The following is a 24,623-nucleotide window of genomic DNA, read 5'->3' as shown; positions in this document are numbered from 1 at the left end:
TACGCGAAACTGCATGCACCTGGAGCAGGCTACCAAATATTAAGAAATAATGATATACGCGTTTTCCATCAAATTATATAATAACATTATCATTTAACAGATTACAAAAAAAAATTCAGTAGTGGTCTCAGACTTTTGGACCCCATATTGAAGTATTGGCACACTTGCTAATATAAACCTATAGCTGCAGCCAAAGCACATAGTGGCGTTTCGTCTGGCTAACTTTGACGGCTGGGGAAAAAATAATATCCTTTTTAATGTTGATGAATATGATAAAATATCCTTGCGTCAGGAATAAAACTGTCTTTGATGCGCCTTCCATGAAATGAGGGTTTAGTAAAGGCGATATATGTGTGCGAGAGAGGCGAGTATTGGTAGCACATCCCCTCCCTGTCCTCTCTCTCTCTCTCTCTCTTTCTCTCTCTCTCTCTCTCTCTCTCTCTCTCTCTCTCTCTCTCTCGCACGCGCGTTATTTTCCAGCTCGGAGCCTCAAACCCGCGCGGCTCGATCGATTCGCATTGATTGTCCCTGACGAGCTGCTCCACTTTCTAGCCAATGTCAGCCCGTCTGCGATCGGGAAGGAGAGAAATGAAGGAAAATCTCTGCCGCCCTGGCGGTGTCATTTCCACACACTTCGGTTGGCCGCCTGCCAGCAGACAGGACATTCAAAAGAAGCGGAGTGGACTGAGAGAAACCGGGAGCCGAACGACCACAGCTGACCCCTGTTTACCAGAGCAGACCGCGCTATTCGTGGCGGTAGAACGTGTGATCTGCGTCACTAACGTGCACAGACGTTTAAAAAGACGTGCATTATTTAAAAAAAAAAGTTATTCGTGTGTTTGCGTTTCGCACGTTGATGGGCCAATAAGATGTTTAGAAAAAAAAAAAAAAAAAAAAATATATATATATATATATATATATATATATATATATATATATATATATATATATATATATATATATATATATATTTATTTATATACATGTTGGTTTTTGTCCACATGTTTATTCAAAAACGTATGATAACTCATTCATAATAGTAATACCTAATAAAATGTATTATTTTATTAGGTGGTGTAACGACCGAGTAAAAAGCCATTTATTCGCTACACTTGTGTGTACGCCTTTAACAACGTAGCCTATAATGTAAACAATATTATAAAGTCTTTTTAAAATACATATCTAGAATGTTAGCTAAAAAGTCTAAGATGCTTTCTTAAGAGGCTACCTCGTATTATGAAAAAAAAAACAAACAACAGCAAAAAAAAAAGCTTTGAAAGTTTGTTTATTTGCAGTCAGTTGGTTACACAATTAGGACATTTCTTTAAACATTTAAAACCAAATCAGAAAAAAATATTAATTCACAAATTAAAAACAAACAATTAAATGTATATTTAATGGATTTTTTTAATAACCTTAGAACTGGACTAAAAAATGAGCATCAGGCATTTAAAAAACAAAAACAAAACAAAAAAACGACCATAAGACGTTGTTAGTATCTATGTGGAATTTGATTGGAGCTCCACTAATACTAAATATTAATGGACGTAATATATATTAATATTATATAATTTGCATAACAACGTTTCAAAAAAGCTCAGGCCTATTGGCAACTTTCATATTTTATTTTCCCCTACTTCTATATTCCTCAGAGTAACACACAAAAATATCTCGAAACGAAACCAAACAGCGGGATTATAAAGTCATGCAGTCACCACGTGCATCCTTCTGACATTGTTTGATGGTAAATATGAATGTGTTGAAGGGAAGTTCGGTCTTAAAGCGGTATGACGACATATCAACTTTTGCTCCTAGAGAAAAAAAAAATCACGGGCTTGCACGGCGGATAGGGGGGACCGAGCCGCCGCAGATCTCCGTCCTTATCGCGAATCCTCAAATCTTTCGCGATGTTCGCGCGCGTCGAGAAACGCGCCACGCGTTCCGCTTCGACGCTCGAAACGTCGCCGAAAAGAGACGCCGCGTGACGCGAAACGTCTTTGTTTATCCGAGCGTTTCCCCCCACCGTCTCGGCGTCGCCGAAAGTCCAGTTCGGTTTTTACGTGAAGCTCCAAAAATCTATGAAATGTGTTTGCATGTTCTTCTGGATGTAGAGGTGGGATTGCGAGAATCGAAAGGTTGGTGAGCCCACACGCTCAGCTTCCCAGAAAGTACGTTTAGCAATAATTCACCATTCTCTTCCTCACGCGCTCGGCTCGGTCGAAGGCTGCATGATTTCTGGAAGTGGAGAATAAGCTTTTTCTCCCTTCTTTTTGCCATCAATCTCTACGACGGGCTTGGAGAAGGGGCGCTCGGACAGTGGAAGCCCTCCCCTCTGCTCGGATCTGCCTTGGTAGGTGCGAATAAAAAAGGGGCCAGTGTTTGCAAATATGCAGATACATCGAAAGGGGGGGAATCATACTTTGTTGAAGTCTGCTCAAAGTTGGGATGTCATCTTCCTAACGATCTTGTTGGCTGGGAGAACGGGAGAATGGTTGTGCCGTACGTTGTCGGTCGTGCTGCTGCAGACCGTACGCTGGCACCGCAGAGACCCGGGTTTCAGATCATTGAGTCTAGACAAAAGGTATTTTTGTGCCGCTTTAATGTCAAACGAAATTACGATCCGACACGTATTTTTGGCGACCGGACGATGTCGGCTCGTTCCCTTCAGATTCGCGCTGTATTTTCCTTATGGAAACGCGATCACGCTTCCTAGGAAGTAATATCGCTTCGGTTCTTCAGAACGCAAGTATCACGTTTAATCAATTGACGGAATACACAAATCCCAATCGCATTTAAATGCCGCGGTGGGCTGTAAAACTTAACGCTCTCTCGGATAATTTGCTAGTAAAATTATGATGCCGATGACGTTTATGATAGTCGCGCGTAACGACAGGTGGTATTGTAGTTGATGATGCGTTATGTTATAGACGCGGAACTTTTGGTCTACGGCAGCAGCACACCTGTGCGTTACCGAAACGCGGCGGTCGTTAATACAGCCGCGCATTGTTCAACGCGAAAGCCTTTTTATGACCGTGTTTCAAATTTGCCGTTCAGCCGCTCGTAATTTATGGCGGTTTGTTGAACTCGCCGCGGAGGGATTAGCCGAAAACGCGCGCTTCATTGTTCGCCGAGAGGATATTATCAGGCTGATGTCGCCGCGGAGAGCGCGCGGGGATTTACTGCTGCAGTCCGCGGCCGACAGCGCGCGGCGCTCATGCACGCACCGTTTGTGTGATCGCCAGTCATTAACTTTCGCGATGACGCAAAGAGTTGAAGAAGTTTTTTCGAGCGCATTTAACTTTGAGCTATGCAAATGCCCGGGGGACGCCCGCTCGGCAAAGTCCACATCTGGCGGAGCGCGCTCCGAAAACGTGAATTATTGTCAACGTCCGGTGGATGTGTGCGTGTGTAGCGCTTGCGTGTGAGTGCGTGCGTGCGTGAGTCTCTCTCTGTGTGTGTGTGTGTGTGTGTGTGTGTGCGAAGCGGTGTGAGGAAGAAAGACAGCGGCAGGGGGAGATAGATAGGTGTGTGCGTGTCTTGAGGGAGATGTTACGTTGGACTCCGCATTACCTGAATTACTCGATATCTGCCTGCGTGACGTTGCGAAGTAACCTCGCAGTGATCTTTTTTTCCCCTTCTTCCTCTTAGCGGCTGCAGCTGTTCAGTGGCGGTGGTTTATCCGTTACTTTTAATTAGTCTTGGACATTTTACAAATATTAGAAGTTTGGTGTGTTTTTTTGGCAGATTGACTGTTTTTTTTCTTTAATTGAACGACGATAAACATAATAGGTCATAGGTTATATTATGTTTACGTTACGTTATAGGCTGTATAATGACTGTTAGCATGTGGATGGATAGATAGATTTAGTGAAAACAGTCCCAAACGAACTGCAGGTTTGAATTCCATTCCCAAGTTTTCCATTTCCCGCTGTGGGTGAGAGAAACCCTGCTCCAAGCAAACCTAAATAAAAAATTAAATTAACGTAAAAACAAACAAATAAATAATCCACACCAAAAACTGCTGTATAATGGAAATGTATAATTAATTGATAGTGTTATAATGATAGTCTCGCTTTTTAAAAGCGTCTGCCAAATGACTAAATATAAATGTAACGACTTGTGTACAGACTTGAATGACTTTTTAAAATGCTGACTTTTTTTTCCTGTAAATCAAGGTAAAATGTATTGTCCTCTGAAAAAACTGCAGGAGACAGAATGGCAAAATGATACTTTACATAACTCATACTTTAAAAAGGTAAAACTCACCGTTCACTGCAGATTTGCCTGTATTAGAGTTATTATTCAATTGGGGGAGGCGACCAATTAGTTGCGTGTTTGTCCCTAGAGAGGAGACATAAGCTGTCTTTGCAAACAGCTTTCCATGACATATTACCATTAGAGACCTTGTGAATCTAAATATGCATAAATTAATACATTTTGTCGGTTAACATAAATGTTTAAATAGCCTGCTTTGGAGACCTACCGAATGCATCTTCCAGTTAATCAGGCGGGATATAATTTTTATAACTTGTATCAGCGCCAACATAAAACACCGTAACATGTGTAAAGGCACATTGTAACTGGCACATATGAAAACTAATGGCTGAATACGGCAGATGGGAACAAGAGAAGAAACTATGCCTCTAATTTAAAGATTTTAAGGATTTACAGGAAGCAAAGTTTTAATATTTCCAAAACCATCCTCTCAAATTGCTGTTTGGGTGTAATTAGCCATTACTGGACTTCCTTCCTTTTAATGTAGCGATATCAGTCATAAAACTCTCCAGACACATCTTTATGTAGCTATTATCTTGTGCTTTAGTACATTAATGATTCTGCTGAATATGAGTGTAGCGGCTATCACAGCCACACTACTTTTATCTTTTATACTTTTTGACACCCAGGGTATAGCAGTTATCCAATTAATAAATGCTGACCAAATCAACACGATCGGATTTATTTTACACATTTGGCCACATTTTGCTTTCGGCGTCTTACTATTTTAGAAATATTCGTATTATAAGTGTCCTTGACTGCAAAGACAGCGAGAGAGCAAGAGATGAAACCCAAGATTGTTAGTCTGTGCCATCATGTCATTACTGTGCGACAGACTGGTTCAGATTGATCAGAACATTAGCGCAGCTTCAGTCAGTCAAACTTTAACAGTAGGAGCTCCAAAAGTATTAGCATCGGCTCTGAATCATCATATCCTTCACAAATGTTATACCAATAGCAAAATTGATGACTTGTTTGTCGCATAGAGTTTCCGAACGCGGCCTTTTTCAGCGTTTAGCTAGTCGCTGGTTTCACACAACAACCAAACTGTTTGCTAGCATCAATGCTAGCAGCTGCCATTACAGCAAAACAAAAACAATGTCTGTTTCTCTTAACTTAGCATGCTTTTCCGTGTTGTCTGGTTGGTGTTGCCTTTCTCCGTTCAGCTGTAAGTTTTTTGACCTCTCAGCCTGCATTTGAAAGCGAATCCCCTCTTGTCAATCCAAGGTCATTACCCATTTCATTTGATCAAAGAATACTATCCTCAAAGGCTAACATCAACAAAATAGCATATTGTAGTTCATGTAACGTAATGACGGCTTTAGGAAAGAGCTATTTATATTCCGTCCTCACTTTTAATGGTTTCGTTTCCGTTTTTAGATCGTATGAGGCAATGTTGCCGATTGCCGTTACAGTACAGCCCTTTCTCACCCCTAACCAGTCAAACATTATTGATTATGAAGAGTAAAGAGGCGCGCTAACACACCAGAGAGCTGAATTGATCAGTCTGATGTATTTTGGCAATCTCTGACACCAATTTATTATATTACTTTCACTTTAAGGTTGGAGCAAAAAAGCGTTTCTTACATTTATATCTGAATTTCGGGGTAAAGCGACTGACAGACGCATCCAATGAATGATTAATCAGCTGAACTGATTCTGACCATATGACAGATGAGATCGGGATGAATTTGTCTGTGAATGATGGTCTTGCCTAAGACAGTTTGTTCTCAGTCTGATTATTCTTTCAGTTGCTTTATTTATTGACTCATCTGACTTCATGCCTTTTTCTGTAATATTTCGCAGCTTTGACATTCCACATTAGCTATAAATGGGTCATTATGTTTCCTCTACTGAGCTGCTGATTACATGGTTAAGGGTCTGATTACACAAGCTCTATTTGAATGAATACAAAGCATTACAATCATTCATAACCATGCTTTTGAATGGGCCTAGGTTAATTGCGTTGGGGTCTGGCTTGCCATCTTTACAGCTGTGAGTGAGGCTGCCGCAAAGGAGGGAATGCAGTGTGTGGCCTGAGGTAGGGCACGCACCTCTTTAAACGCGGCACACAATCAGGTGCAGTAAAAGTTTGCAACCCCTCAGCTGAGCCTGAACCTCACCACATCTGCGTCAGCTAGTTCTGCACCCTGAGTCATCTACCCCATTTGTTAAGTCGTTTTTAACATGAAAGTCAGACCCCAGGGAAAGGACCAATGTTTTCGTGACTTCATCAACCATATTAGAAGCTCAATAGAGCCATCTTGAATATTTTGTAATTTAATTGGCTTCCATTTAGGACCACAAACAATAAGACGTACACATGCCACCCAATATTCAGAAGAGTGGTCAATCGATACGGGTTTTTCAATAACGACGCATAAATGACGCAATGCAATAAAGGGACAAGCGGTAAAAATGATCTCTTCTGCGTAAATCCATTCGTATTCGTTCTAACCAGAGAAGTCTGACAGGGCATTTTCTTGATCACTTCCAATTAGAGATGCACAGTATATTAGCGGTCAGTCTGCTTTAGCCAATAAAGACTTTTTTGTCATCCTTATCTGTCTGAATAATAAAAAGCATTTATTTGATCCGAAATAAAAAAAAAACATTATTTTAAAATGTTTTTACTATTTAAAATATATGCTCTCTATTTGAATATATTTTAAAATGTAATTTATTCCTGTCTTTCACACGATTCTTTAGAAATGAGTCTAATATTCTGATTTGCTGCTCACAAACATTTATTATTATTATTATTATTAGGCTGGAAACAGCTAGAATTTTTTTTAGGTTTCTTTGATGAATAGAAAGGTCAAAAGAAAAGTATTTATCTGAAATTTTGCTACATTACATCACTTTTGGTCGATTTAAAGCATCCTTTCTAAATAAACTTATTTATTTCTATAACCTATAAAAATGAATAAATAAATACATTTCATAAATAAAATACATTTATATTATAAATAAAATTCTTTGTATATTTCTATTCATTAAATTATATACTATTTTTAAATATAACAACTACAACAATAATAATAAAATGTTTTTTTAACAGCAAATTTCTGAAGGATCATGTGGCACTGATGTCTGGAGTAATAATCATAGGAATAAATTACATTTTAAAATATATTCAAATAGAAAACAGCTATTTAGCTATTTAAAACAGTAAAATATTTCACAATATTACAGTTTCTTTCTGTATTGTGGATCAAATAAATAAAGGCTAGGTGAGCAGAAGAGAATTCTTTAAAATCATAAAATCTTACTGTATGAAGTAGTTTTCAGTGTGTTTGAATCTGGACTTTTAAGGTGAGCATTCAGTCTTACAACAGGTAGATTAAGGTTGTATCTTTCCAATATCTATAAATATTATCAATATCACCTAGAAATATAAATTTGTGCATCCCTATTTCTGTTTCTGTGGCCTTGTACTGCTTTGAAATGTCATTTGTTTTTCCAAAAAAACTTATCTTCATAAGTGTATATTAAACATGACATATGTTCTGAGATTGTGTCACATCATACAGCCATCTGGAGTTCAGTGTGGACGGACAAATTGCTGGTACTGGTCATTATAATAGCATAGCTAGTAAATTCTGATAGATTTACGCACATGCAAAATGCACGGCAATTACATGCGGTGGAAATAAAATACCGTCAAGGAAGAATGAAAGAAATGAGAGTGTTGCAATGACAATAATTTGACTTAATTCAAAAAATCTGTGACTTGATTAGACAAAAATGTTGGAAGAGTGTGAAGTGCGTGTGGTTGACAGAATGTGGGAGTCACACGTTTGTAGATGGATAGCTTGATAAAATCCGAGGGTCAGCATTTGACTTGAGCCTTCTGTGAAGCCTGCGACACAGGTGGAGAGAAGCTGGAAGATAGTTTAACTTAAAAGGCGGACCTGATGTTGAAGAGGTTACTATGATTGACAGGAGCCGATGTGGGGGCGGCGACAGACAAATTCACTTATTTCAGCTTTTACAAGACCTCTGCAAACACAGGTCATACGTTACAGGAACAGATGGAGACAACAAACTACAGAGAACTGACAATGCTTAGTAACCATCGCACACCGCGTTTGCATTTTATTTGCTTTGAGATCAATGGTAGCGTTTTACCGCAGATAGCATCCGGTTCACTGGGAAGCTGTGTGACTGAATTTACTCCTAACGGAAAAAAACTTCTCAAAACAGGAGGAAGCAAATCGATTCATTTATGTCCAGTGGGCTTATTTGCTAAGTCATTTTGTGGGCCCATTTCCATCACCCTAATGGTTACTTTGGGAACAGTAATTAAGCAAGTAGTGCTAACATTGAGCCACCTGTCCCTTGCCTTTTTCTTACCCCGTCTGACTGGCCGCTCAGCATAGCTTGTACACATTTTGTGTTTTGACTTTAACTAAACATCGCACAAAAGTTTCACTGCTTTTCTAGCCAAGACGTTTTGCCTTTTTTCCAACCAAAGTATCTATAATTACTTAAATTAAGAAGGATTGTCTTGTTTTCAGAAACAAGCTGAATAATCTGCCAATGAGATAAGAAAAATAATTTTGTTTTCTGTTTGAACTGAAATGATTTCGCTTGCTGTAAGCAAAAAGTGACTTAATTTTGACTTTCCTTTCTTGAAAACAGGACAGTATTTTATCTTGTCTAGAAAATCCTGCTTGATTTAAGGGTTTTTAGATATTTTGGCTAGAAACAAGACAAAAAAAAATCAAAGCTAGAAAAGTGTTTTTTTTTTTTTTTTCTCGGTGGTAGGACGTTTTGAGGCTTCGGTAAGAATATCATATGCTCGCCAAGGCTGCGTATATTTAATTACAAAATATGGAAAAATCAGTAATATTTGTTTCTATTTTAATATATTGCTGTAACCGCAAAGTTACATTTTCAGCATCGCTACTCCCATCTTTGCTGTTCTTCAGAAACCATTCTAATATGCTGATTTGCCATTTAAGAAACATTTCTAGTTATTACCAGTATTCGAAATAGCTATGCTGCTTAATATTTTATAGATCGTTTGATGATTAATAAGGTGAAAAAACTGCGTATAATATTAGTAACATGATAAATGTGTTCACTGTCACTTTCAATCAATTGAATGCATCTTTGCTGATTAAAAGTAAAAAAGAAAGCTTCTGAATGGTAGCATGCACCAGTCTTGGATTACAGCATATCATAACCCGAATTTCAAAGCAAAACAATAACACAGATAAGAGTGTACATCATGGGGATGGACTACGACACGCTGCTAGGATAACGTTTGGTGTGTGGTGGTGTGCGGCCAACTGTTGGCTTGGTGCAGCAACCATAAGAGTGGAACGGATTTGAGATGTGCCATATTGCCATTCCAAGCCAGGATAAAAGAGAAACCACGGGCTGTCCATGGCAAGCTAGCATGGTCCGTTAGAGACATGTTTTTCTCCTTAGCTTTGGATGGGAAGTGAGTCATTGCTGCTAATACTGAATGAAAACGCTGCTATGTAATTTCAGCGCTTTTGGGACGTGAAGGTCGGGTGCTTCCACAGTCCCAGCAAGAGATGTGTGCGGCGGGGAAGGTTTGGCAGGCGTGAGGTAAAGCAGCCTGGTGCAGTGTGGCCCCTGGTTTGGGAAGGAGAAAGAGGGAGCGAGCGAGCGAAAGAGAGAAAGAGGCTGGCTGTGGTCCGCTGGCGCCACAGACCCCTGAGCTGGGGAGAATGCGGGGGCTGCGCTCCTGCCTTTGAAGCTTTACCTCCCACTAATTCTGGCCTTCCAATTTCCACACACTGCGTAGATCCCCTCCACCACCCCCTATCCTCTCCTCTCTCCCTCCCTGTCCCTTTGTTTCCCTTATAAGGACTGGCCCGGCCATTTCCTCAGCTTTTCTCAGTGGGGTTGTGTGTGTGGGTGTTTGTGGATGTCTCTGTTGTGGACGGGGGGCAACCAATAAAAAACAAGAGTTGAGTTTTTGGCGTTTGGATTGTGTCATGAGGTAAAAGTCTGTGTCCGGTCGTTCAGCGGCATTCTGTCTCGTCTCATATTTCACTGCGTGATTGACAGCGGGTCCCTTCGGATTATGTTACGAAACAGGCGCCTTTTCAAGTTTGCTAATGTGATTTTAAAAGTTCATTTCTCAGAGATTTTAAACATTCTAACAGATAAAGTGTTAATAAATTACACAGTGCCATCTTAAACTACCGTTAATACATTTGAATTATTCTGGGATAAAACACTCTAGGATATAATTAGGCCCTTGGGGAGGTAACAGGGTTGACAGTTTCTTTTTTTTGGTGGACATTACAAGTCTTGCACTCAAGGTCATAAAACTACATACGTGCTTCTTAGAAACGGAACTCAGTTTTGATCATTCTAAAGACGTTTACTTGTCAGTTATCAGCTATTTACTCTTAAAAACATGGTAACATTGTTGAAATTTTAAGACTATAGTATACTATAGTATAATGATAAAACATTAGGAGACATTAGGTGTTCTTTTGAAAGTTAACCTTCTCAAAAAGTAAGTTATAAGAAAGTTTTTTGGATTAATGAAATCATTAGTTTAGGAACAAAACATAATTGTAACAGGGTTGACATGAAACTTGGGTTTTAAAACTAAATAGCTTTCATTTCCATCTATATTTTTAATCAAATTGTGGATATTTGTTAAAACAGCAAGAAGTGGAGATGGGTCTGTTTAGAGACATAGATCCTATATATATTGGCACAGAGTAAAAGATGGCATATGCTGTTCATTGTTGAAGTCATTTAACAATACATAGCTGATGTGTCATTTAAGGACACAAATCACACCTGTTTTACAGAATGACCTCTTTACATATTTATAACAAGCACAGCAGCTATATGTTATTACAGATTATCAAGAGCATCACTGGAAATACTGAGAATCAAAATAAAGTGGCAGTTGCCACAGACAATTCTTCATGGACTCTCACTGTTACGGCAGTGAATAAATGAACGAAATAACAGACATGTGATTGGGTTTATGTTTGTGACATATCATACTTTTAAAAGCTATTGACTTCACTGAGAAGTTGAATTTGCCGGAGACTTTGATTTATTCCCACTAAAATTGACTTTATTGATTCTATATGATACACACTATCTTGATAAAGAGACATTAATTGGTTCCTTCAGTTAAGCTTACTTTACAGTATGTCTGCTTTACCTTGAGTGAAGCGACTCTGTCTCAGCTTTCACAGAAACAGTAATTCATACTTTTCTGAAAAGTCAACCAATTTGCAGTGGAAAATTACTAATTGTGAAATAATGTTTTCATGGCTTACTTTTTTGCCAGTTTTTATTATTCAAGGTGCTTTTTGTCACAGCATCTGGCTGTGTTACTGTTCATGTCTGTCTCATTTTTGCTTTACGCCGTCTACATAGTGTTTGAAGATAAATGTACATATTGATTTCCCAGGCACAGTAGGGGCATCTCTACAGCACTCAATAAAATGTTGGAGCCATGCGAAAGAAAGGCCCAAATCACTTCTCACTGTTCTCAGTCACAGCTTTTTTGTTGTCAAGGTCTCTTTCAAGCATCAGAACGCTTTCAACATCTTTCCGTTTCTCTCTCTTTCTCTTTCTGTCTTTGTGTCTTAGTTTACAGGTTGCCGGCGGAAAGATGTGGATGAGGGCTGAAGTCTAGAGTTGAGGGCATCGGGGTCTGCCTGCCACTGGCCGGCCGTTTTGCCCATTAAGGGGAGGCTCCACCCTCACCTGGGTACTGAGTGGATTGCGAGCGCTGCCTGGCTCCTCCCTCGCCAGCCCCGTCCCCTCCCCAACCCCGCCCCCTCCCACGCTCACACCCCGGGGCTGGACCATGTCTGGCGGACAGCCGGAGGGCAGCCGGACACCCAAGGCCCAGGACCAGGACACGGACCAGGACCAGGACAAGCGCAGCTGTGGGGAGGACAGTCCCGTTATCGAGCGCCGCAACCGGAGCGGCATCATCAGCGAGCCCCTCAGCAAGAGCCTGAAGAGGTCTCGCACCCTCTCGCAGTACACCGCCGCGTGCCCCCAGACCGCCAACGGACTGAAACACAACGGCCAGGCCAAGAGCCACGCGGCCAAGCCCCAGCCCGCCCAGCAGCAGCCGCAGCAGCCTTCCGCCTCGGCCTTGGTGCCGAGCAAGCTGGACCGAACCCTGGAGCAGGTGCTGGAGGGACAGAACGGCCTGTTGCACTTTGCCCAGGCAGCTGCGCTGCTCAAGAGGGCGGGTATGGAGCACATGCTGTTGCCAGGGGGAATGGGAGTGGGCGTGGGCGGAGGCGACGTAGGGACGGTCGACCTGGAAGGGGCGTCTGTGGCCGACACAGTTGGGGGTCACACAGACTTCCCGTACGGTGTGGGCGGCGGCGCCTTCCCCTTCAACCCGGGGCTGTTCATCATGACACCTGCCGGAGTCTTCCTCGCCGACAGCGCACTGCACATGGCCGGCTTGACGGAGTACCCAGTGCAAAGCGAGCTGGCCTCTGCCATTAGTTCCGGAAAGAAGAAAAGGAAACGCTGTGGGATGTGCCCACCTTGCCGGCGCAGGATTAACTGCGAGCAGTGCAGCAGTTGCCGGAACCGCAAGACGGGCCACCAGATCTGCAAGTTCCGCAAGTGCGAGGAGCTCAAGAAGAAACCGTCTGCTGCACTGGAGGTAAACGATACTGAGACTCTGTGACCTTGCTTAGTTGCATTTGTTCGTTGATGTTACAGAGGGAATGTTTGGTGGCCAGAAAGCGTAATAACTTTCCTTGCTTCTAATTTGGGTGAACTTTGTACACGGTGGCCGTGTCTGCTGAGGGTTAGGCTGGGAGATGAGGCTTTGGGGTGACAGGTGGCATTGACAGTAGCGGGGGAGGGAGATACGGCCAGACATGCACCATGGGGTTTGTTCTAATCTACCCCCCACTGCGGCATCACGTCACTCTTCCCACATCCTGCCTCCCTGACACTACTAGGACACTCCTCAGAGACATGACGCCCTCCGATATGGCCGCTTTTATAGGTCCCTGTTTTCATTAGTTTGGTTTTACAGAGCGATGCGGTTTGAGAGATGCTGCTTTTGTTAAGAGCGAGAATGATATCGAGGTGGTATGTTCATGGATGTAGCAGTGGGCATGATGTGGATGTGTATGTGAATGTGTTTTTGTGTTTTTATGTACGACGTAATCCATCTGGCCGCAGGGCTGTCATCTGGAGCACCAGGTGTCAGTGACGAAAAGCCCACCCCTCCTCTCTCTCATCAGTGGGGGCTGATGGTCCTACAAACTTCTTGTCGAGGTCAATCCGAGTTGTTCGGATTGTACAAATGGCCAAATATGAAAAGTGTCCGAATTGTGTTGGATAACTTTCACATATTATTTATTTTAAAGTCATCATGAAATTAGAATGAACCCCATTTGCTCAATGCACATTCCTGGTCTTATTGTAAATTGTGTTATTTCATAGAAAAAAAATTAAGAATTTATTATAAGGTTCAGTTTGTTGACATTATTTAATGCATTTGGTAATGAACTACAACAATTTTACAGCACTTGGTAATCTAGTTTAATGTTGATTCGTCAAAATATTATTGTTTACTGTTATTAATGTTTGTATATGTTAAAGACGCATCAGTATGTGCAGAAATGTACTTTAGCCTAGATTAAGAAATGCTGTAGAAGTATTCAGATTGTTGGTTTATATTCAGTTGCATTATTTTTAACGTTAACTTACTGAACCTCATTGGAAATGTTTTAATGTTTGTCTTTATACTCTTTAATCAATAATTTGCTCTTTTCGTCATAGTCTAGTGGATAATGTTAACCAATCACCGAATACACTCATACAATCATTCAAAAGTTTGGAGTCAGTAAAATGTTGTCGTATTTTGGAAGAAGCTTTTTATGCACAGATTTGAAGCTTATTTGATCAAAAATACACTTTTATTGCAAAAACATCAGCGGTATAATGTAACTGTTTTCTGCTTTAAAATATGTTAAATTATAATTAATTCCTGTGATGACAAAGCTGAATTTGCAGCAGGCATTACTCTGGTCTTCAGTGTCACACGGGCCTTTAAACATAATTTAATTTTGCTACATCATTTTTTTTTGTGAAAACATTTTGAAAACTAATTGTTAATGAATAGAAAATAAAGAATAGCATTTATTTCATTAGATAAATAAATAAATGTCTTTATTGTCACTTCTTTTGAGGGAAAAACAAAACGTACATTAACTTACCCCAAACTTTTGAATGGTAGAGAATTACAGTTTCATTACATCTACATTTTAGAATATATTCTAACAGAAAACAGTCCTTTTTAACTGTAATAATATTTCACAATATCACTGTTTATACTGCATTTTGATTACATTAATACAGGCTTGGTGAGCATAAAACACTTCTTTAAAAAACATAAAAGGTCAAGTATTGTACATCCCAAAATATATCAGTAGTTTTAATTTAATTAGAGTTTGACTTGAATTAATTTGTTGTGACTCTTTCTTGTCTATCAGAACTTAGTGTATGCTTGTACTGCCTGGTTGGAAGAAAAGAATACATTTACAATCTGTTCATTTGTGTCTCCAGTTATTACATATATAGTTTTTGTCTTGTCACACTCCTCATATTTGATGTTGCTGTGCCATAATACGTATTAGTTAAAAAAGGCACAAATTATTAAATTAGTTTGAAGGTAGCTACTCATGTTTCCTTTCAACTGACATCTGCTATACTCACAGAGATTTTAGATTTGTCCATTTGATGTCTTCCACATAAATAAAACATTTAAATCAATAGATTTTTATTTATTTTTTAGTTGTTTTGTTTGCTGATTACAGACTCATTGAAATACCATCCGTAAGAATAATAATGGCAGGGTGATGCTGTGTCACTAACGTTTCAGTCATTAAAAATGGTCGGATAATTCCACGCCACGTCTGCTCCCCCAGCTGTCCAGTCAGTGTGGAGTCAAACAAGGTCACGTCTGATGGCGTCTCGGGGAGCCCCTGTGATTAAAATGTGTCTAAAACATAAAGCGCTGCCGGTTTATGGTTTCTTAAATAGATGTTAATTCGAGCGCCTATCATGATGGGAATAGTTTTGCACTAAGCGTCTGAGATGTGCTGCACCTGCTGTTTTATTGCTACTAGATGGAGTTGAAACAGCGCTGTGGAAACCAAATAGAGCACAACACATCAATTCATATTTCTTTTTCGAATTTGTGAATACAAGTTAAATGGGTAGAAGTTGCATATTGTTGGCTACAGATTAATGCAACGTTAAAGTCTGATTGTTTGAAGTCATCATATTGTAATACAGTAACATCGGTTCATATTTCTCTTTTGAAAGTAAAGTTGTTAGTTACTAGATGTTGTGCTAAAAACTACCCAACATTAGAGCCTTTTGGTTAGTTCTGTTTGCTGGATAAATAGAAATTATTTGTTATTTTGTCAAATTTTCTGTACACCTTTGTACACATGACTACCTCGAAACATACAAAGTAATCTAAAAAAGTTTCAGTTCCAGTTAACCAGTGTGATGCTTTTGGTTGTGTTGGCACTGCTTTTAACAGAATTTATACTTTATATTAAAATGCCAATTAAGCTGACATTTGCATTTTTACATACCCAGCAAAAAGCATTCTAGCTGGTCAAGTAGGTTAAGAAACCTGGTGGAGACACCAATGCACTGCATGATGATCACTAACATAAAAGTATACTGTGCTTTAAATGTTGGATTACCTTACCAGATTCATTAACTAGCTCAACCAGCATTTACCTCATCAGTCAGCATCATACAGTCTGACTTTAGCAATACAATTTTGCCATTTTAACTGATTGGAATTTTTACGATCTCATCCATGGTGCTGAGATGCTATCTATCCTTTAGTAGGTTTGTGCTTTTTAAGCCTCCTATCATCTAATCAACATTAATTGAAAAAAAAATAATAATCTGACTTGAATCATGCAGGCTGACTAGTTTCTCAAGAAACGTTTTGGTATTTTGACCACAAAACATCTCATGACCATTAATCATAACTAGCTTAAGCAACAAGACTAGTTTGGTCCACCAGTTTCATTCAGATTAATCAGGTTGATGAGTAATGCTTTGTTTGTCATATCATCAACTTTAATTACAAAATAGTACCATAGGAGTCCTAACTAGCTTAACTAGCAAGACTAACTTGGTCAACCAGCTTCTTGCAGACTGACCAATTTCACCAGTAAAGTTTTGTCAGTTAGACCACTTAACCAATCAGCACGGAATTCTTAACTAAATGAACCAAAAAGACTAACTAGGTAAAACAGCACCATGAAGGCCATGATGTGAATGTTTTGCTGTTTAGACCAATTAACAGCTCATCTCCATTAATTAGAACATGGCATACTATCCATAATCAAGGAATTCATAACTAGCTTAGACTGCATATCTCATCATCACCGTTATTTATACATAGAATCTTATCTGTCAGCATTGGATTCTTAACCAACTTAAGCCAGCTTTATGTAGGCCAAAAAAGTTTTACCAGTACCATACTGTTGTCTAGAAAGCTCAACGTCTTATCGGCATGCATTACAACATGGAATTTTATCTGTCAGCATGGGATTCTTAACTAAATTAACAAGCTTGTCTAACCTGGTCAACCAGCCACATGCATGCTGACCGCTTAACATCTCATCTCTATTGATTAAAAAATGCCTTTTGATCTGTCAGCTTGGAATTCTTAACTTAACTAGCAAGACTAAGCTAGCCAAGGAGCTTCATGAAGGCTGTGTCACCATTAAAGGAGTCTTAATCAGCAAGACTAACGTGCATTTTGCATTAGCATTCTGCAGATCTAACTGAAGCCTGCACTTGCACTGAACTTAAACTGAAGTTTGTGTTTGACAGGTGTATTGTATGGTGTGTACAGTAAAGTAACAGGGTGTGTGTGTGTGTGTGTGTGTGTGTGTGTGTTTAAGAGCGAGGGTACAGGCAGGGAGTGATCTTGCAGTACTGGGTGTTTTGCAGCTTTCACGGTGCATTGCTGGCATCTCAGAGAGAGCCATAAAAACAGAGGGGAGAGTGAGGGGGGGAGGTAGCGTGCAGACCGTCAAGGCCTTTGCCACCTCACACCTCACTGACTGGAGATGTGGGAAATTATTTTAGGAAGCCTGCATCTGAATGGAAATAAAAGAAGCTCAGGAGAATTAGGAGTGTGAGGCTCTTCGGACCGACACTCACGTTCACGCCAAGATCTCAGAGCCCTGCTTGCGTGTGACCGCATGACTGCTTGTTCGTTTATTTTAACTGCGTTAATGTGTTTGCATGTTAGCATTTGTTAGCATAAGTATCTTATAATACATTTTGTCAATGTGTTTATATATTTACTGTATATACCGTATAAACCTTTCTTAAATTTATGAACGTTCGCTTCTAGCAGTAAATGAGTATGCGTTTGTCATGTTCAAAAAAATGCGAAGCTGGTTTACTGGTCTTGTATGGTCAAGCTGGTCTGTTTTTCTAATTTCAGAAGGGTTTTGCTCCACCAAGCAGCTAAATCAGCTCAACTCTAGCTAGACCAGCTTATACCGGCAATCATTACTTTATTTTTTAATTATTATTATGTTATTTTTTTATTATTAACTGATTGATTCTAAAGTTACAAAAGGTGGTGTAATTTAATTAATTTAATTTAATTTGTAGCATACAAGTCTTATAATGTTTCAAAGTGTAACTTAATGTAGTCAAGGTGAATCAATTATATAAAATGATCAACTTAATTGACCTCAGCACATTTTATTCACAGTGTAAATACATAAATACATCTAAATTTTGAGTCTGTATCTACTGCGGACAAAAATACACTATAAACTGTACAGTTTTTAACTGTAAAATGCAGAAGACGTTCTGTTAAGGTTAGGATGAGGTATTTATAACTATAGCTGTATATAAAAGCAGTCATACCAAGCCTATGCAATGTCACCATTTAGCTAACTAAGTGTGTGTGTCTCATGACAGTCGCATTAGAAAGTGAAGGGTTGATTTGAGATGATGGTGGTATCAGTGCTCTGAAAGGGGGAGACGGTCTCTTCTTGGTATGCACACACAGAGAGAAGCTGTCACCCTGCACCTCTATCTGACACCCTGACACACACACATTCACACACTCACTCACTCACTCACAAAGCGAAGGTACACATGACCGCAGGGCTGCATACAGCACACACATTAAGACATGGAAAGAAATAGATCGGGGAAGACACTTTCTGAAGCAGGGTTCAAAAGGGTCAAAAATGTTTCATCACAGAGTGAGAAATTCTACAGTATATGAACACAATACAGTTGTTTGTAATTGTATGTAGCGAATAGAAAAGAAAAAGAGAATATATATATATATATATATATATATATATATATATATATATATATAGTCTCATGCTTTAATGTTTTAATTTGATGAAATTTTATTATTTTATTATATTTATAATTTGTATTTGTGATGGCACAGCTGAATTTCAACATCAGTTTCAGCTGATCTTTCAGAAATCATTCTAAAATGCTGTTCAATTTTTACCAATTATTATATGCAAATATTATATTTCTTAATGTCTTTACTGTCACTGCAGATCAAGTTAACGTGTCTTTATTAAATAAAAGCATACATTTTTGTACAAACCTTACTTACCCAAACTTTTAAATGACAGTGCATCATGGTTTCCTCTAAAATAATTAAAACATATTTAACTAGAAAAAGGTTTTGAAATTGTAATTGTATTTGAAATTTTAATATAATAATAATAATAATATATAACGCACATATTACAGTTTTTATTGTATTTTTGATCAAATAAATGCAGTCTTGGTGAGCACAAGAGATCACAGTGGCCCAAGAAATCACAATTATTTAATTTAACCTTCAACACACAATTTTTAGCTCAGTCTTATTGAACGGAAACACAGTGAAACTGTGCTCTCGTCCCCATAGGTCAGTAATACAGCCCCAGTGTATCACTGACCTGTGGAAACTGAACCCTCAGCAGATTGGAGCGGTAACTTATTCATAGGAAAATCAATAAACGCAGATTAAGATGGTGGATTTTTTGGTTGACACCTTGCAGGAATGATGACCTTGGAAACGCAACGCTGCCGTGCAGACACCCCCTCGTCAGGGCCCTGTGTTTGTACAGGTTTAGGGTTAAAGGTTGTGGGTCAGGCGTCGTAGTGGTTGCCTGTGGACTAGGCTTCTGAAAGAGGTTTGGCAGTTAGGGTCACTTCTAGTGGGTTGTGACGAGCCAAAGGTCACCGGCAGTGAATTCTCAGGCTTTGTGTGAGACACACCCACAGTGCGGAGTTAGATCTTTACATGCAGTCAGCAGTATGCATGCTGCATTGTTTTGAAATTTTCATTTAGTTCTTTAAATTAGGCATATGCATGAAATGCAACACAAAACATTAAGGTCCGAACAGTAAGAATTTCTGATCAATTATCCGAATTTTACTTAGATTTTTGCATTTTAACAGCATTTTAACAGCAACGTATTTTTGGCAAAATATTGGATTTATGGATTTATATTCATTTAAAAATAACTATGATCTAACTCCATGGCAAATATAAAAAGATTAAAAAGACTTCACTGGAAAATATTTATAGAAAAATCATTGTTCTTATAACAGTTTTTTCAATTCTCAATTTTTTTATATTTTGTTTTGCTTTCATATACACACTACTGAACTTATATACACACACACACACATATATATATATATATATATATATATATATATATATATATATATATATATATATATATATATATATATATATATATATATATATATATATAAAGAAACAGCTGTTTGATGTTGGCATATTACTAAGCTAACAATATGACGCTTTATTAATTAACAACTAAGTAAATTTTTATGATTTTTATTGGGTATTGTATCTCAATGCATTGTCATTATCTTCTCCGAAAAGATATTTTATATTCTTTATCAGCCACAAGAGTTTATTCCCTTCACTGATAGGAAATCAGAACCATATTCTCTCCAAAGTAAAATCCTGACAATGAAAATTAGCAATAAAAATATGTTGTTTCCTCCGATAAATATTTGAAATACTCCTGCAACCTTGATTTACAACATGATATTAGGAAGTGCTAAACCGTTAAACACTTCGGAGTTAACATCTGCCCAGCTGTTGTCATGGGAGCACTCTAATTTAGTCCGTTAAGTCTGGCCCATATATTTCTCTGTGTGTTTAAAACGTCTGTCTTAGTTTGTCTCGTTCAGGAACGCTTGAATGATATTGAGTGCGAGTGTGTGGGCTGGTGCACGTGTGATCATGTGAGCGGGGATGTGTTTGCCGCCCATGGCTCAGGCCAGTGCTGGCGAACGTTTAAGATTCTGTGCCGCAGTAGTGTTGAGCTGTTGGGGGAAAGGAGCTATGTCTTTCCAGCAATGCCTGAGCTTCAGCCCCCTTCAACCTCAACGTTGCCTCACAAGGCTTCTTGCTTTTCCTCAGCTGGCCCGGACTCAGCACCCACCTGAGTCCCGCCGCAGACGCCAAACCGACAGACGTGCAGCACTGAAAGAATACAGAGAGAGAGAGATATAAAGAGGCCGTAGCGAGAGCAGTGTGGTGGGCGCTCGACGTGACTGCGTGGTGACTAAATAATGAATGTGGCGTATCGGGTTTCACGTGGAGCCAGGGCCATGGCCCATGGCTGGAGAGGAGGAGGGGGCAGGAACAGGGAAGGAAAGGGGGAGAAGGAGGAATTAGATGAATCACACGGCCGCAGAGGAGAGCAAAAGGATGCAAAACAACCGAAGTCTGTGTTTTTTCGGTATTTTTGCCTGGAAACAGTTTCTAAATGGTGTCTGAAGATTGTGGAATTCAATTTAGAATTTAATCAGATCATTTTCTTCAATTGAAGGTGCAGTGCTTGTGAAATGCTTGTCCTCTGATAGGTTTCTATCGTTTAAGTAAGCGAAAAAGAGTGTGTGAAATTAGCAGTGTGTCAAACTTGGCAGTATTCATAAAGCAACAGGTGAAAAATACTTGGTGACCCACAGCTTGTATCTGAATATGCGTTCTTCCATACTACATAGTTGTCGGAAAACAGTATGCGAAATTAGTAGTATGTAATCTTTGCAGTAAGCGAAAAAGTACTCCATGACCTACAAATTACAACTATGTAGTATAGAAAAATGCTGGATGTCGATTCTGGATGTCGTATCATTTATGAAACAGTGTGCGAAAAGTACGCAGTGACCTACAGCTTCCTTCAGAACTGCCAGACTATATAGTAGGCAAAAAAGAGCATGTGAAATTAGTAGTGTGTATACTTTGCAGTATTTATAAAACAGCAAGGTAAAAAATACTTAACGAACTACGAATTGCATCCGAAGAAGCATATTTGCATACTATATAGCGCTACGATTCTGAATGTTGTAGCATTTATAAAACAGTAAGGGAAAAAAACTCAATGACCTTCAACTTGCATCTAAATATGCATATCTTAATACTATGTTTAATGCACATTTTAATACTATATATTCATTAAAAAACAGTATGTAGTTATAGTATGTCAGATTTCTTTGTATCTGTAAAAGATTAAGCCAAAAGTACTCAGTACAACTTAAAACCGAATATGCATACTGAAAATCAGCATGCGATAATAAGTAGTATGTTGGACAACAATAGTAGGAATCGGGAAATTCAGGTTCTGGAGAGCATGTGATTGGATGCAAATCCGCTAGTACGAAAAAATCAGTATTTTTGCAGGTGAAAGACTTCAAAGCTAACAGACACAAACTTAAAGCCACAAAATGCTAATTTGGATCTAACAAATTTAGATCTATATGTGCATGATTTTTTTTACTACTAAGAAGCGTATTCTACTAAATGCACCACTTCCTGTCCCCCTTCCCCCCCATTTCTCTTTTTCTTTCTCTAAGAAGGTGATGCTGCCGACGGGCGCAGCGTTCCGGTGGTTCCAGTAGGACTGTGACCTCTGACCTCCACCCAAAGCTCTGCCATCAAGTGCAATGCCAACTCTCGCTTGGATCATCTCGGGCACCAACACTGGCTGACAAACACAAACTACGTCAAAAAAAAAAAAGAGAAACACAAGACAACTATGAAAAAAAAAAACTTCATCACAAGATACAGAACAATAGAACAACAATACAAAAAGAATCAAACGAGTAATGGATGCACCTACTTATTCCTTGAACCAAAAATTAAACATAAATAAAAATATCTATGGCAACTTTCATTCCCTTTTATATGTTTCCATTTTGGTACCTTTTTGTCCCTTTTCCAGCAGATTTTTTCTGTGGCTTAGACATGGAACTGTTCATTGACAAACAGAAATGGCGGACTCAGTGTGGACAATCAACAAAATTTCTGTGTTTGGTGTTAATGTTGTTCACGTGTGGAAAGATACAGTACTTGTGTAGAGAATGTAAATTTTACGGCTATATTTTAAAATTAGTGGCTAATGGCAAGCACTATTGTAATTTAGGACCATTGTTCTTACTTAAAAACTGTATTTTATGATTGTTTCTTTTCTTTTCTTTTTTTTTTTTTTTAGTTTGATTTAAATTTATAGTTTTAAAAACTGATCAATGTTTGTCTTTCAAGGGAGAGTAAATATTCCAAAATCTACAAGTCCAGTTTTCCGAATGAACAAATATGCATAACCCTACTCTGACCGCGACTTAATTGGAAGATAAAATTGTCATTGTTTCTGTAGGGTTGTTACTACTGGAAGCTCCAAACTTAAAATATTTCATTTTGTTTTACTGTACTGACAGCCTTTTTTATATATATATATACATATATATATATATATTATGTCAGATTACATCATATCACGTCACGTAATACCACGTCGAATCATGTTCTACGTGATGTTACGTTTTATTGCGGCTCGTCACATTATTGTTCTCAGTGTACAGGTCTGAATTTTTACAGAGCCCTCCACAGTACTTGCTCGGCTCTATCGAACGCACTGAAAAATATTGAACTTTTTTTGTTTCGTTTTATTTTGTTTTCATGACATTGCCGGTAGCTACATCTTTTAAAAAAAGCAGCAATGTTTGTATTGGATTAGAACTATGGGCTGGTTTTGTGAATAAAAACAAATGCATGTATTTGTGTCGAAAATTTACAGCTCTGACGTCTGTCTATTTGCATGTTTTTTAAGAAACGGCAACAAACGTACAAAAAAAAAAAAAAAAAAAGTTATAACAATATGGAATTGTTCGCAGAATCCTCTAGGTTGTTCCCTTTTCCATTCAAACGGTAAAATAAAAAGCAATGGGACAAAATATGTCATTTTGAGATGCGATAAAGGTGTTTTATCAAGAGTCTTTGATTTCTTCATCTCCTTCCACTTGATGTCTGACACACGTACAACGATGACAGTGAAGAAGAGTCTGTGGCCTACAGATCTTAATGTCTTTGCATTCCTTCGCACGGTACAGTCTGACATTTAAAGGTAAAAAACACAATTAAAAGACAATGAATTATTGATACTCAGCCAACGTCTCTGACCGGCAGTCTGTGAAAGCTAATCAGTGTTAAAGTAAATGGGAAGGTAAAGCTGTTTTGGCAGCGCAAACAATCATCACACAAAAGAGAACAAGGGCGGGTGCATCATTCACATGGATTTTTGTGGGTATAACTTTCAAATACGGACACTTACTACCTACAGAATCATCTATGTCCATAAACCATAAATAGGTTAGATGCCATGATGAATTTAAGGGAGGGAGTCGTACTGTATAAAGGTCCTGTATAAAGACTGCCGATTTAACAACTCGCAACTTTCAAAACGGTTTTGTTTTGTCTGGTAAAAGCTTTTGTAGTAGCTGGTATGAACGCACTGTACTTCAATCCCTCACAGCCCCATTTTTATACTAAGGTTTATGGATATGGTCAAATTAAAAACTCATTATCTAATAAGTAAAACATAGGAGTGTAGGAACTATTTTAAAAAGCAATAAAAGAGGGATATTTCTTTCCTGAAGTACAAGTCGCGAGATTAAATCTCGCTTGAAGGGATAGTCCCCAAAATGACAATTTTGTCACTCGCCTTAACGTCATTCCAAACTTGTACAGATTTCTTTTTTTTTTATGTTTTTATAGAATAACCAAACAGTTTTGGTTCCTACAGAGTTCCGTCGTACAGATAAATATATAATGCGAACCGAAATTAAGTTACCTAAAGGAAATATGTTCCTTGGTGTTCTACAGAAAAATGAAAAACATGCATATTTAAACAATGACAGAATTTCAATTTCAAATAACAATGAGATACAAAGATATTCAAAACTTGCATTTTTGACAAATGTTTATGCAGGTTCACGAG

General features: G+C 38.7%; 1 protein-coding gene across 4 annotated transcripts; it reads left to right on the top strand.

Moving 5' to 3' along the window:
- Positions 1-1,716: 1,716 nt before the first annotated feature.
- Positions 1,717-23,582, top strand: cxxc5a (CXXC finger protein 5a). Of its 4 annotated transcripts, none has more exons than XM_043221381.1 (3): positions 1,717-2,350; positions 11,884-12,928; positions 22,204-23,582. In XM_043221381.1, the coding sequence occupies exons 2-3, from the start codon at positions 12,104-12,106 to the stop codon at positions 22,246-22,248; spliced, it is 870 nt and encodes a 289-aa protein (XP_043077316.1). In that variant the 5' UTR covers positions 1,717-2,350; positions 11,884-12,103; the 3' UTR covers positions 22,249-23,582. The 4 variants fall into 4 exon arrangements, with proteins under 4 accessions (XP_043077316.1, XP_043077317.1, XP_043077319.1 ...); XM_043221382.1 differs by having other exon boundaries at positions 1,717-2,354; XM_043221384.1 differs by having other exon boundaries at positions 1,721-2,350; positions 22,207-23,582.
- The last annotated feature ends 1,041 nt before the right edge of the window (positions 23,583-24,623 follow it).

Source organism: Puntigrus tetrazona, chromosome 21 (assembly GCF_018831695.1).
Source record: "Puntigrus tetrazona isolate hp1 chromosome 21, ASM1883169v1, whole genome shotgun sequence".
In the NCBI taxonomy this organism is placed as follows: Eukaryota; Metazoa; Chordata; class Actinopteri; order Cypriniformes; family Cyprinidae; genus Puntigrus; species Puntigrus tetrazona.
Note: the sequence above shows the minus strand (reverse complement) of the source record. Positions and strands in the feature narration are given on the sequence as shown.

Bases quoted from the DNA above. Each gene is read 5' to 3' on its own strand.
- cxxc5a (XM_043221381.1), top strand. From the start codon at position 12,104: ATGTCTGGCGGACAGCCGGAGGGCAGCCGGACACCCAAGGCCCAGGAC. The intron at 12,929-22,203 runs GTAAACGATACT...TCTTTCTCTAAG, and splicing joins AACCGTCTGCTGCACTGGAG to AAGGTGATGCTGCCGACGGG.